The sequence below is a fragment of the Malania oleifera genome, chromosome 5, assembly GCF_029873635.1.
Source record: "Malania oleifera isolate guangnan ecotype guangnan chromosome 5, ASM2987363v1, whole genome shotgun sequence".
NCBI classification, from domain to species: Eukaryota; Viridiplantae; Streptophyta; class Magnoliopsida; order Santalales; family Ximeniaceae; genus Malania; species Malania oleifera.
Genome location: NC_080421.1, coordinates 11,932,728 through 11,946,996, shown reverse-complemented (window position 1 = coordinate 11,946,996; position 14,269 = coordinate 11,932,728). Strand labels below are relative to the sequence as shown.

At 34.0% G+C, this 14,269-nt stretch overlaps 1 protein-coding gene across 1 annotated transcript; it reads left to right on the top strand.

The window, feature by feature from the left end:
• Window positions 1-12,799: 12,799 nt before the first annotated feature.
• LOC131155241 (putative lipid-transfer protein DIR1) lies at window positions 12,800-13,770 on the top strand. Its single transcript, XM_058108233.1, has one exon. It carries the CDS (start codon window positions 12,860-12,862, stop codon window positions 13,193-13,195), a length of 336 nt encoding a protein of 111 aa, XP_057964216.1. The 5' UTR covers window positions 12,800-12,859; the 3' UTR covers window positions 13,196-13,770.
• Window positions 13,771-14,269: the final 499 nt, after the last annotated feature.

Here is a 14,269-nt window from a genome sequence, read left to right as displayed (position 1 = left end):
ACTTCCGATCGTCTATTCGGGCGACGAATGACGAAGAAACCGAAGAGAGGAGAGAGAGAGAGAGAGATAGAGAGAGAGAGAGGAGAGAGAGAGAGAGAGAGAGAGAGAGAGAGAGAGAGAGAGAGGTTCCGATTAGAGAGAGAGAGAGAGTGAGAGAAATATGATTTCTTAACAATGAAGCAACTAAAATATCTATTTATAAGCCGTTGACTTGGCCAACTTCGTCGATGAATTGGCGCCTTCGTCAACGAATTATAGAAGGTCGTTCGTTGACGAAGGAAGGGTCTCATTGACGAACCTTAAGTATGACATTTTCTTGTCGCTCGGTATTTCTTCATCGATGACGCTCTAAACTTCGTCGATGAACCATTGAAGAACCTTCATCGATGAAATCAGGGGCTTCGTCGACGAATCTTGATGTTTGCCCCTTTTTATTTTTTTCCCTTCTTCTTTTCTTATTTATTTCCTTCATTTTCTAGGTTCGGGTTTCTACAGGTGGCTTCCAGCTCTTTCCATAATAATAATAATAAAAATAATAATAATAATAAAGGCGATATTCAAAACGGTAATAACTATCGTGGAATTAAAATTATGAGTTATATGATGAAATTATGGGAAAGGGTAATTGAACATAGAATAAAATTAAAAACGAAGATTTTAGAAAATCAATTTGATTTTATGCTTGAGAGATTAACAAAAGAAGCTATTTATCTTTTATGAAATTTAATGAAAAAGTTTAGAGAAAGGAAGGACTTGCATAGGATTTTGTTGACATAGAGAAAGCTTATGATAGAGTATCCAGGGAAGTTCTTTGGTGGGTATTAGAAAAGAAGGGAGTTTGCAGTATATATATGAAGGTTAATGAGGATATGCATGATAGAGTAGTCACTAGTGTTAGGACTGTAGGTGGTGATTCTAGAGAGTTTCTAATCACAATGGGTATACATTAAGGTACTACTTTGAGTCTTTAATTATCTTTTTACTTTAGTAATTGATGAACTAACTAGTAATATCCAAAATGAGATTCCTTGGTATATGTTATTTGCAGATGATATCGTGTTGATTGATGATAGTAGAAATAGAGTGGAATTTAAACTAGAACTTTGAAGAGCCACATTAGAATCTAAAGAGTTTAGGATAAGTAGGAATAAGACATAATATATGAAATGTACTTAAGCTGGATAATTAAGAAATTAATAGCATTGATAGATTTAGATATCTTGGATCTATTATGCAAGCTGAAGGGGAAATCGAAGAAGATGTAGTACATAAAATTAAGACATGTTGGTTAAAATGGAGGGGGCATTAGGTGTGTTGTGTGATAATAGAATATCCTTAAAATTAAAAGGAAAGTTGTATAATATAATTATAAGGTCAGCTATGTTTTACGGTTCAAAATGTTAGGCAAAAAAGAAGCAACGTGTATAAAAAATAAAAGTTGTTGAGATGTGTATGTTAAGGTGGATGAGTGGTTTAACATTAAACGATAAAGTAAGAAATAAGCATATACACAATAATTTAGGTATAGCACAGATTGAAAATAAGATAAGAGAGAGGCAACTTAGATGGTTCGGGCATTTGAAATGCAGACCTAATAGATCACTTGTGAGGAAGAGTGAGTTAGTTATTGTTTCTGATATGAAAAGAGGTAGAGGTAGATATAAAATAACTTGAAATGAAGTAGTGAGGAAATATTTAATATCGCTTAATCTAATAAAGGAAAGCGCTCTTGATCGAGTGAATTGGTGGGAAAGGATTTATGTAGTCGACCTTACCTAGTGGGACTTAAACTAAAAGTTTTTCTGTTATTATTGTTGTTGTTGTAAAATGGAAGAATAGCCATACCTTTACTACATTTATGTCTTACTCAATGAATATAACTACTAAAACATGATTAGACACTTTTTTTTGATAGCCATTTCACAATAGCCAATTGAAAATTTTCTGAATTATGTCATAATTAGTGAAAATTTTACTAGGTTCAATTTCTTTTTTGTTGAGAATTCCACTTATAAGTTTGTTTCACATTGGAAAAAGTGACTTAATGATGGGTGTTTATATACATATGGTTGGGCCCCCAAGATCTAATAGGCTTAAACTTTTGGGTCAAGTTGGTGTTTACCCATGTGTATCAAGTACACCTTTCGACTCCTCCGCTGTTAATAAGCGGTATCAGAATCGATGGTTCATAACACTGGGTGTGGGAGTGTGTGACCAAGGTTAAGAAGGATCATCTAAGCTGCCAAGATGGATTCAAATTGGGTCAAGACGCGGGAGGTAGGATTAGTTTGAAGATGCCATTTGGAATGCAATCCGAGACACGCAAAACGACCCACTTGAGCAAACTGTTGGAGAATTTGTCTCATGAGGAAAAATATGGCTTCTGTTCAAGGGGGAGCAGTTGGAACTCACATGTGGTGAAACTTTCGTTCAAGGGGAGCAGTTGGAACTCACAAGTGAGAGGGAGATTGTTGAGAATTCCACTTGTAAGTTTATCCCACATTGGAAAAAGTGAGTAAATGATGGGTACTTAAATATATGGTTGGGCTTAATATCCAATAGACTTAAACTTTTGGGTCAAGTTGGTACTCACCCATGTGTATCAAACACACATTTGGACTCCTCCGGTGCTAACACTTTCAACCTATTACGAGTTTAATGCTTTCGAATATTTTTCCTAGTTAGAATAAATTCCTTGGGGGCATCTGTTGAGTTCAATGCCTTTCAACCTACTTAGACAGAATGTCGTTAAGAGTTTTACAGGATTAGATGCCTCTTAAATCCACCTTGACTCAATGCACTCAAGTAATTTTTTAAGTTAACTTGAATGTCTTAAAAAAATTTACTAATTTATCCTTTAATCTAGTTTGGTTGAACGTATTTGGGAGTTTACCATGTTTAATGCCCTTAAATTCATTTTCGGTTCAATGCCCTTTGATGATTTTTCCACCTCTTAGATCATATGATATTCGTTCCTTTGAAATTTTGTTTGATGAAAAAGTTCATTGTTTGTGTTAAGGATGTGCCCATGTAAATTCATTCATAAGGCATCTAGGATATTGACATTTAATCAGTATAAAATTGTATTTTATGGATTTTAATATGAAGGTGAACAATTTCTTAAGAGACAAGGAGTATAATGAGATTTCATGCTCAATCATGCTTTAAAAATTTTATATAATTAAGGTATGAATTAACTAAGGGAGGAGTAATTTTTTTAATAAAATAATATGTTATTGTAGAATGAAATATTGACTATTGTTCTAAACTAAAAAAAATTTAAATTTATTTAAACAGTAGCAAAAAGGATGCTTTTGAATCACAAGACTTCCCTAAGGAAAAAATCGTCACAACATATGCAACCTTTATCCTACTTTAAATTTATTGAAAGAGAAAATAAATCATATGATATTTGTTCATTCAAGATAATAATAATAATCTTTCCTTCATTACAATAACCCTTGTTTGGTTTGCGGAAGCAGACTTGGAATAGAATCAAATCTCAGGAATCGAATCGCATTTCTGTATTTGGTTTGTAAAACTAAAAATGGAATCATATTCTGTAGAATATGATTCCATTTTTAGTTTTACAAACCAAACATTGGCGGAATATGATTCTTGCGAATGGAGGAATCATGATTCCAATCCAGATAGGCTGGAATTGATTTTCATTCCATAGAATCAGACTCATTTTATAATAAAAATATTATAAAACAACAACAAATGATAATAATACTAATTATTTTACGATTATAATAAAAATAATAATAACTAATGATAATTGCAATAACAATAAATAATATTTATTATTATAAAATAATAATAACAACAAGGACAACATTAATAATAAAAAGACCAAAATTATAATAATTATTATAAAATAGAAAATAATAACAACTAATAATAACTATGATAAAAATAGAACTTATTATTGTAAAATAATAATAACAACAAGAGAAATAATAATGAAAAAGGAAAAATGATAATAATTGTTTTCAAGATAATAAATATTATAAAAATAACAAAAATAGTAATAACAACAATAAAAAAATAATTGCACTGATAATAATCACTATTATGAAAATAATAAAAAATAATAATCAAACAAAAATAACAATAAAAAATAATACTAACTGTTATTATTATTATAAAAACAATAACAACTAATAATGATTGCAATAACAATAACAAAAAACTAATAATAATATTTATTACTATAAAATAGTAATTACGAAGAGAAAAATAATAATAAAAATTACAAAAATAATAATTATTACTATTTTAATGATAATAATTATTCCTACCTCGATTCCAATTTCTTTCTAGTTCAATTTAATTCCTCAAATCAAATGGGGTGAGAGAAATCTTCCACCCTTTTCTTCCTCTTTTCAAGCATACACAATTTTCAATGGTATTGGTAGGTATATTGTAAGAATTTTAAGCCCATTTGACAGCATAAATTGGCCCTCCTATCCATGGCTGGTTATGAGCCAGCCAAGGGTGGCATCATCGCACTTTCATTGGACACATGATTAGCTAAATCTCCCAAATCTTAATTAACCAATCAACTACTAATGTGCATTCATGATTGAAGTCATTATTATCTTGGACAAAACAAGTTTGCCTCCAACCCACCATTGCGTCATTTTAGATACTATGATACAGTACTAAACTTGAAGGGTAAAAGCCGCTCGCCCATTGACGCACCCTTGGTAATTCACCCACGTAATGTCTCAAGGGAGAATCGAACTCGTGACCTTGTAGTCACCAAAGTTATAAGTCGCCCTTATCACTTGAACTGGCTTGGTTGAACTTTAACAAGATATTGTACATCTCACATGCCTTATCTCTTTTCATTTTTTCCCTCAAGTTAACATAAAAATCCATTATGAGGTTCAAATTTTAACTATTGATCGAGATGTTTTCATTCAAGAAATGTTTGTAACTTGTAAGTTAAGGAACAATTCCAACATGTAGGATTTAAAGCTCATACATTGAATGTAAAATATCGCGTTAACACTAGAATCCAAATAAATAAAAAGTATAATTTGATTTCGACCCTTTATCATTTTAGCGAATTTGAATATTAATATAATATATTGTTATCATTGGATTTTGTGGTTGTGTGTGGGCCAAACTAGGGCTTGGTTGAGTTCATTTGAAAATGTTAGCCCTTTGATTTGATTTTTTTTAGAATTTATTGCTGGGCCCAACAGCCCAATATTCTGAGCGGGCCCTACTTTAAATAAATCCAAATCCAGATCTATATCATTGTGCAAAGCCATGATTGAAGGGAATTTCAGTATCCAAGTTGATCTATAGGACATAGGTAACTAGAGCATATGGGAGCTAGGTCTAATGTCGATGGAGTGGATTCAGATTTGAGTCAAATTTTGGATATGTCATCCATGGCAATGTATAGAATGGGAACTCCTACTTTGTATTTTAAAATCATACTAATTAATTAATTGGTCGGCTAATCGAATCAATCAAATCACGAATTGAGTAATTTAATTGATTCGATTTAATTATTAATATCATTATTATGTCATATTTATAATTTCATATTTCATATATTATATTTGCGTAAAAAAATACAGCAATTTTATTTTATTTAATTTACTAATGAAGTATTCATACTATATATATTTTATGTGTATTTTGAATGAAAATAATAAATTTTATTAAATTACATATTTTTTGTAAAATTATTTAAAATCTGAACAATTGGTCCGGGCTTTTATTAATTAGCCGGATCTGAGTTTTAATTTAGTCTCATTAAGTAAGATCGATTATACGAATTTTTTTCTATCTCTTCACACTATTAAGTGAGGTGAAAGAGTTTAAATATCATTAAATTATTTTAATGATTATAAAATAAAATAATGTGAAATGCTAATTGTAAAATAAAATAATGTGAAATGCTAAGAGAGTTTAGCTAGAGCTCCGACATCAAATGTGAAATTATGTGAATTTAAATAAAAATAATAAAACTTATATTAAATTTTACATAAATCAATAAAAATTTAAATTCAAATTTAAAATTTATATTTTAAAAAATAATAATGACCAATTAAGGAGTTTGTAGAGTCATAATTGTCCATATGTAATGATAGAAATCATCTGAAATCATGGCCATTGAGGGCAGCAGCTGTCCTCAGCAATCCCCAAAATATATATAGGCTGCCACTGCTGTGTAAGGCAGTCGGGTGGAAGGGTTAGGAAAGGTGCCCTACAATATTAATGGGCCTTGGGGGTTTTATATAGGGCACTAGGCCATTAATGGAAGGAAGGTCTTGTGCCTCCCAACTCTCCAAGCCTATTTTGAATTGCCAAAATTCTATATGTGCATGCCCTTGTCTGGTAAGCCTCAGGGCCTAAAATGGTGGTTGGGTCAGCACATTGGATTTCTCAGGCCTAAATATTTTGAGACACAAATATCTGCTTAGCAACGGCTACAATTGTATATGCTGCAGGTAAGAATAAGACTATGCATGATTTGGTTCACTCACTTTTATTATGCAAGAACAAGATGAAATGAAATAATTTTAATTTTTTTTATATTTTTTTAAATCATCGTAATCGAGTTTAAGAAACTAAAATTCCCCAAGGGAATCAAGTTGTTTCTTTTTAAAAAATATTCAATTTTGTTTTCCTAGTTCCTCCATCCATTGAGACCATAGTTTAATGGTAGGTGTTAATTATATATATATATATATATATATATATATTATAGTTTTTTCAAACTTTATATAATTTTTATAATTTTAAAAATTATAGGGGTTTAGTGATCATAATAAATCACAAGACAACGTATTTTTTGATTAAACTATATGCAGGAGGGGTTATCTAGCTAATTTTTCTAATTTTTAGTTTTTCAAATAATTGCCAAATACATGATACTTTAAACTTTTCTAGTATTTGTAAGTGAAAAAATTTCAAAAACATTTTTTATTGTTTTCTACTTTATATATGGAAATATTGAAAAATTTAAAAAATAGGTGAAATTTTTATAATTATTTAAAAATTTTAAAAATAGAAAGTGAATAGTACCCCCATTTTTCATAGTAGTATGCCCAAATGTGTTTCTGATTACTTCTTTGTTATTTATATTTTCACTCATTGCTTTTGGAAAAATCTCAATAATCTAGCTAATAACTTCTCCTAAGTGAAGAAATATTTACCTAGTTAAAAGTGCAAATAAAAAGTAAAGTTAACCCATATTTAAATTTCAACTAAAATATAGATGTATTTTAATAATGAACACTCGAGCTAGTAAATGACTAGCTAGTTGTATATTTATATTAAATAACAACGAGAAAGTATTAGGTACGCTGTGTGTATATAAAGGAAATTGTGTAATTTTCTAGCCAACCGTCAACGGTTACTGTATACCCATTGACGGTTTCAGACAAAAAACATATCTAGAACAAAACCGTTGACAGAATACTGAAAACCGTCGAAGGTTTTAGCAAATCGTCGATGGTTTCGTCTATTGCTGAATAGCTGAGAATCCATGCCGTTGAAGTTTGGTTGATATTCGATAGTCTGTGTTCGCTTGTGATTCTCCAATTGTATTATTTGAATATTTGTTTATATATGATAGTTTAGGATCCTCTTATTATATATTTAAATACTTTTGAATTTGTAATAACCATACTTTACACAAGTCCTATATATAGGACATCTTCATATCGATGAAAGTATTTTGCAAATTCTATATGGTATCAGAGCTCATTTCAGTGACGAGTTTTTTTCTTTTTCCTCATGGCCATTTCCCCTGAGTTTATTATTGTCAACACTTTCGAGCTTCCTAGCAATGGTAACACTCCTTTTATTGCCATCAATGTTGACTCCCAACTTCCTTTAAAGTTGACCCCTTCCAACTTCCCTTCATGGTGCCCCTAACTGACATCATTACTCATTGGCTATGCCCTCTAGGGCCATCTTGATGGTATCACTGTTAATCCATCACCGACCCTTTATACCAGCACCTCCTCTGTCCGTTCATCTTTTGCCAATGTCTCCAATCCGGCCTTCTGGCATTGGCGGCTCATGCAAGATAAGCTGAACATTCACACCATCCTTGCATCTGTCTCCAAACTAGTGATGTCGCTCATTGATGCTTCAACAACTATTCGTAATGCTTGGTCCAAGTTGCAACGATTGTATGCCAATCGTTCACGCACTCGTGTTATGTAACTTAAGGAGGAGTTGGCTCTCATTTAGCAAGAGTCTTGCTCGGTTTCAGAGTATGCCCATGCCACTAAGCTCCTAGTTGATGAACTTGCTGTGATTGACTCTCTCTTCTTAGCGAATGACATTACTCTTTATGTCCTTAACGACCTCAGTCCTGAATTGCGTGATATGACAACACCTATTCGAGCATGTGAGATTTATTTTACATTTGAAGAGTTTCATGACATGCTGGTTGGCCATGAAAACTACTTGAAACGTGTTGATGCTTCCAACTCTGCCTTGGTTGCCATTGCAAACACCGCTCAACGCCGTAATACTGCTTCCACATTTAACTGCAATCAACGTTCCAGCACTGGTTCCTATGGTCAGCATCGCCCCAACTCTGGTCGCTATAATTATAAGAGCGGTCTAGTAAGCCTTGGATTATTTTTAAGCTATATGATAAAATGAAACACTCGACCAAGACTTGTTGCTCAACTTCGAGAGTGAAGTTTGTGAATTGTGCCACTACCACTAGGTCCAATGACAAAAAGTGGCTTGTGGATTCAACTGCTTCTCACAATATCACCTTTGATCTTACAAATTTATTTGTTCACTCAGAATAAGATGGCACAGATGAGGTCGTCATTGGTGATGGCTCAGGTTTGTGAGTCACACATGTTGGCTATGTGACACTTCCCTCTTCCTTGAAGCCTTTTACATTAACTAATACTCTTTATGTTCATAATATTCACAAGAACTTAATCTCCGTTCATAATTTCACCCATTCCAATAATGTCTATCTTGAGTTTCACCTATTTTATTTTCTTGCGAAGGATTGGAGCACGAGGGTGACTCTTCTTCGTGGTAAATGTCAAGATGGTGTCTATCCAATGCCGATGGCTTCTCTTGCTACCAAGTCTTCTGTTTTAGCACTTGTGGTGAATGAACAACCTTTAACACTTGGCATAGACAACTTAGGCATCAGTCAAATAAAATTATTGATTTTGTTATTCGTGCATTTTCTCTTCCAGTTATAGTGTTTGGAATGTCTTTATCATCTCTTTGTAATGCTTTTCAATGAAATAAAATTTATAAATTGCCTTTTTCTTCCACTTCACTTGATGGGTTTCATTTTTATGTCTTATTTGTAAATCATTTTACCAAGTATTGTTGGTTGTTTCCCATCCGTCGAAAATGTGATGTTTAATTGCTCCATTTTCTGTCAGTTGAAAGGGCTACATGAAAAATAATTTGGTTTTCAAAGCAAGCACTTGTACTCTGATAATGGGGGAGAATATCAAGCTCTTCGCCAATTTCTTTCTTCTAATTCCATTAGTTGGCTAACCACCACTTCTCTTACCCCTCAACACAATGGTACAAGTGAACATTGGCATCGTCACATTGTTGAAACAGGCCTCACTCCATTAAGTTAGGCGAGTCTTCCTCCATCTTATTGGTCCTATGCGTTTTAGGTAGCGGTTTATTTGATAAATCGTATGCCCACTCCTATTTTTAAAAAGAAAAGTCCATTCGAATGTTTATTTGGTCATCTCCCTGATTACAAGAAGTTGCGCATTTTTGGTTGTCAGTGTTACCCATGGCTCAAAAACCTTATACCATAAGTAAACTTCAACCAAAATCAAAACCTTGTCTCTTCCTTAGTTACTCGAGCTCATAGAGTGTTTGTAAGTGTATGTACCTAGTTTCATCTCGCATCTACATATCTAGGCATGTGGTCTTTGATGAGTGTGTTTTTCCCTTTTCTTCCTCTGCCCATGTCACTGTGCCTTTTATGTCAGTTTCAAATGCTAATAGATAGAATCTTGCAATACCAACAGTGCCTTCCATTTGACGGATACCCTCCTCTCCTACCACTATGACAGATATCGCTCCTGCAGCTCTAGCTTCACCTTCCCGGTCCTCCTCATCCTCCGTTACACACTCTCAGCCAATGGTAATACCTTCACCCACCACACATACATCTCTGAACTGGTCCACACATACTTATGTACGTTATGACTACCTGGTCTATGAATAATATTCATAGACCCAAAAATATTTACCTTGCCACAAACATCCTATTCCTCAACCTCTAGAGCCCACATTGTGTCTCAAGTCTTGAAAGATCCCAAGTGGCGGCATGCTATGTCCAAGGAGTTCATTGCTTTGGTTAAACATGACACATGAGAGCTTGTTCCACTATGCTCCACCATCAAGCTTGTTGGTTGCAAATAGGTTTTCCTTATCAAACGAAATCCTAATGGCAGTATTTCTCACTATAAAGCACAATTGGTGGCCAAAGGTTTTCATCAACAATCTGGCTTTTATTATAATGAGACGTTCAACCCTGTTGTGAAGTCGGTGACTATTCGATTTGTCCGGCCTCTCCATTGCTGTTCAGAAAAATTGGCCACTTCAAAAACTGGATGTTAATAATGCATTTATGCATGGTTGAATTTAAGTGGATGTATTCATGGTTAAACCTCCGAGTTTGGTTGATCCTAATCTGCCTTCTCATGTTTACAGGTTAAAGAAGTCTTTGCATGACTTGAAATAAGCACCTCATGTTTTGTATCAAGAACTGAGTACTTGTCTTCTTCAACTAGGATTTCAACAATCCAAATCCGACTCATCTCTGTTTATCTACAATTGTGAGGGTGTAACCTTTTATTTTCTGGTATATGTGGATGATCTCTTACTCACTAGAAGTAATTCAATTGTTGTCTTTAAAGTTGCTCAACAGCTTGGTCATCAGTTTTCTCTTAAGGATCTTGGCCCCTTACATTATTTTCTTGGTGCCGAGGTGATTTCAGTCACTCGTGGGTCATTCCTCTTCCAACAAAAATATATTCGGGATCCACTTTCTTGCACCAAGATGGGTGGTGCCAAGGCAATGATGACTCCACTTGCCACAAAAGATCTTCTTCAGCTTTAGAATGACTCTTCTTCTGCTAATCCAACTGAGTACAGTTGAGTTATAGGAGCTATCCAATATCTTTCTCTTACTCGCCCAGAACATTGCCTTCCCAGTCAATAAGTTGGCTCAGTTCATGCATAAACCATCTCATCTTCATTGGACCACTTCCAAATGCATTCTACGATACTTGAAGGACACTTTTAAGCATGACATTCTCCTCAAGCACACTGAGAATCTTACTCTTCAAGGGTTCTTTGATGCAGATTGGGCCAATTATAGGGATATCAAATCCTCCATCTTTGCCTATCTTATTTTTATGGGTGATTGTCTCATTGCTTGGAGCATGCAAAAGCAGCGTGCTGTGGCTCTTTCCTCCACTAAGGCAGAATATCATGCTTTTGCTTCAGCCACCTTTGAGCTTGTTTAGATTCGCTTATTGTTTCATGAACTTGGTATTACGATTACTAAACCTCCACATTCTTTTTGTGATAATATTGGTGCTACTAAGTTAAGTCTTAATCTTGTTATGCATTCAAGGATGAAGCAAATTGTTATTGATCTTCATTTTGTTTATGATCTGGTCACCAAAGGAATTCTGCAAGTATCTCATGTCATCACCGATGACCAGCTTGCAGACCTCTTGACTAAAGCTTTATCACTTTAGAAATTTCAATCTCTTTGCTCCAAGATTGGCTTATATAATGGCACGCCTATCTTTAGGGGGTGTATAAAGGAAATCGTGTAGTTTTTAGCCAATTATTGATGGTTACTGTATACCTATCGACGGTTAATTTGACGATTTCTGATTGAAACATTTTCAAGACAAAATCGTTGACGATTTTGTTTTTTGTTGAATAGCCGAGAATCCTTGCCATTAAAGATTGGTTGATATCCGATATATAGTCTCCATTAGCCTGAGATTCTCCAATTGTATTATTTGAATATTTGTTTATATCTGATAGTCTAGGATCCTCTTATTTTGTATTTAAATACTTTGAATTTGTAACAACCATACTTTGTACAAGTCCTATATATAGGACATCTTCATATCAAAGAAAGTATTCTGCAAATTCTATAGTGTATACATAAGATCTAATATGATTTTACCATATATATATATATATATATATATATATATATAACTGCTTATTTAGTTAAAATATATGCATAAACATGGTGAAATTATATTAGATTTGGAACATACACTCAGCGCTATCCAAAGGCAACTACAATCATGTTAGATATGGTGCATACACTTGATATATTAGCATCGGGAGAGTCCTTATGAAAGTTTGATACACATGAATGAACACCAATTTGATCCAAAAGTTGAAGTCTCTTGAATCTTGGGCTCGACCATGTATATAAGCATTCATCTTCCATTCTTTTTTTTTTTTTTTTTTTTAATATGAAACAAACTTACAAGTAAAATACTGAACGATATACCTAATATATATATATATATATATATATATATATATATTTTAATTTACAAATATATGTGGTGCATAAATATTATAAACAATACAAGTTAGGTAGCCGTAGGAGGCTCACGTGCCCTAGTTTGCTCCGCCAATGCCACCCCGTGAACCCTAATGCATATACTACTCCCAACTTGCCCATCACGAGCTAGCTAGCTATCTAGGCTCCTCCCATTGCGATCTCACACATATACACATTATATATATACATTTGTTCTCTGGCTAATTCTCCATCGCTTCACAGAAACACAGCAATTAATTTTCCAGAGAAATAATCCTCATGGAAGCATACAGCAGCAGAAAGCTTCTTATTGCGACGGTGGTGGTGGTGGCCGCCGCTGCCGGGATGGTAAAAATGGTACACTGTGAGAGTATATGCGGAATGAGCACGGAGGGTCTGGCGGCGTGCAGGCCATCCGTGAGTCCTGCAGGCGAGCAAGGTCGGCTCACTCCTCCGCCGCCCTCCGCTGCATGTTGCTCGGCTCTCGCCGGAGCGAACATGCAGTGCCTTTGTTCCTTCAAGAAGTCCAAGCTCTTGCCTGCCTTTGGAATAGACCCGGACCTGGCCATGCAGCTCCCCGCTAAATGCAATCTCCTTCAGTCTTTCCATTGCTAGCTGATTAATTAATTTCCACGTTGCATGCATGGATGGTTTTTCTAATTTTCTCTTGTTTTCATTTCTCATTTTCACACTCTGCTTCTGAACATGTGTTGTCTTTTCTCTTGTGCTGCTTCTGTTGGACTATTGCTTTAATTCAAATAAGGTGTAATACTCATACCCATGCCAATGTTCCCTAATTATATTATCTGAGTTGAGTTCGTTCCATATTTGGAATTCAACTTTCCTCCAAGGTTTTCAGAAAAATCTCAGTCATTATGGGGTGGTTTGTTGGGAGGTTTGGAAAGAAAGTAACATAAGGATATTTAGGGAGCATGCCTCTTCACCGCGAAAGTCCTCTCTAGATGCTTCTCTTGTCTAATGAAGTGGTCAATGTTCAATTATATCCTTTCTGATTTAGGAGGATAGTGTGACAGATTTTGGGTAGGGTTTTTCGGACTTTGGTCGTTTCTCATGGGATGGAGTCATGTTTTCAATTTTTAGTTTTCTTTCTCAAGTCTCTGGCTTGAGCTTGTAAGTTGTGTTTCGATTTTTGTGGCTTAATAAAATCTTTACCTTCTCTTAAAAAAAAATTATATGCATTTACTTCGTGCATTTAGTTAAGATCTGGGAGCTGAAAATACATTTGACTCCTAGGGAAACAGTGTTTGGATTTTCAAATTTGAAAGAATTAATTTTAAATTTTAATTTATGCATATTTTCACAAAATATAACACAAAATTATATTTGGCTTTCTTTCACATACACGAAATCTACATTTAAAGGCTGAAATATGCTCGATACTCCCACACATTAATTATCTTAAAGCTTAATTATTTGGTCCCCACTATGGTTTAAAAGAAACTAATGAAGAGGAGCTTATAGAGATTCTTGTGAAAATTGTTTGACTTATTGTGAAAAGTGACCTATTATAAATTAAAGAAAAAGCTGATTTTCAGTGTTTGGAAATATATATATATATATTAGGTCTAATTTCCTTTTGTCCCATCTGTATTTGTTATGATTTAGGAGGATGATTTACTTACCTTTTCCCTCTATTTTCTTTTCTGTCGTTCGGGAGGATCTAAACTT

Excerpts from the sequence above, each read along its gene's own strand:
- LOC131155241 (XM_058108233.1), top strand. The coding sequence starts at position 12,860 with ATGGAAGCATACAGCAGCAGAAAGCTTCTTATTGCGACGGTGGTGGTG.